Source organism: Penaeus monodon, chromosome 22 (assembly GCF_015228065.2).
Source record: "Penaeus monodon isolate SGIC_2016 chromosome 22, NSTDA_Pmon_1, whole genome shotgun sequence".
NCBI lineage: Eukaryota > Metazoa > Arthropoda > Malacostraca > Decapoda > Penaeidae > Penaeus > Penaeus monodon.
This window is the reverse complement of record NC_051407.1, coordinates 37,438,483-37,438,687: the sequence shown is the minus strand read 5'-3', so window position 1 is coordinate 37,438,687 and position 205 is coordinate 37,438,483. Positions and strand designations below refer to the sequence as shown.

General features: G+C 36.1%; 1 protein-coding gene across 1 annotated transcript in view; it reads right to left on the bottom strand.

The window, feature by feature from the left end:
- The window catches only part of LOC119587111 (transmembrane protein 151B-like), a gene marked incomplete in the record, with an annotated part of 49,507 nt that overhangs the window by 3,945 nt on the left and 45,357 nt on the right, over positions 1-205 (bottom strand). Inside the window, 1 exon segment of the mRNA XM_037935863.1 lies at positions 11-86. Within this exon segment, the coding sequence (XP_037791791.1) occupies positions 11-86 (76 nt within the window).

Sequence of the window (205 nt, the reverse complement as noted above, 5' to 3'; positions counted from 1 at the left end):
GGATAAATACCTGGAAGAAGCGAGATCTTTGTTCCTCAAACTCATTAGCTGTCTCTAAATTGGCAAACGCAAATCCTTTCGAAAATCTGGAAGGAAAGAAAAAGACGTATTGCAAGAATGAATAGAAATCGGGACGAAAGATTTAAAAAAATAATGCCTGACTAGATATCACATGTTCGGGCTATTTGGATTTTTCAAAAAGGAG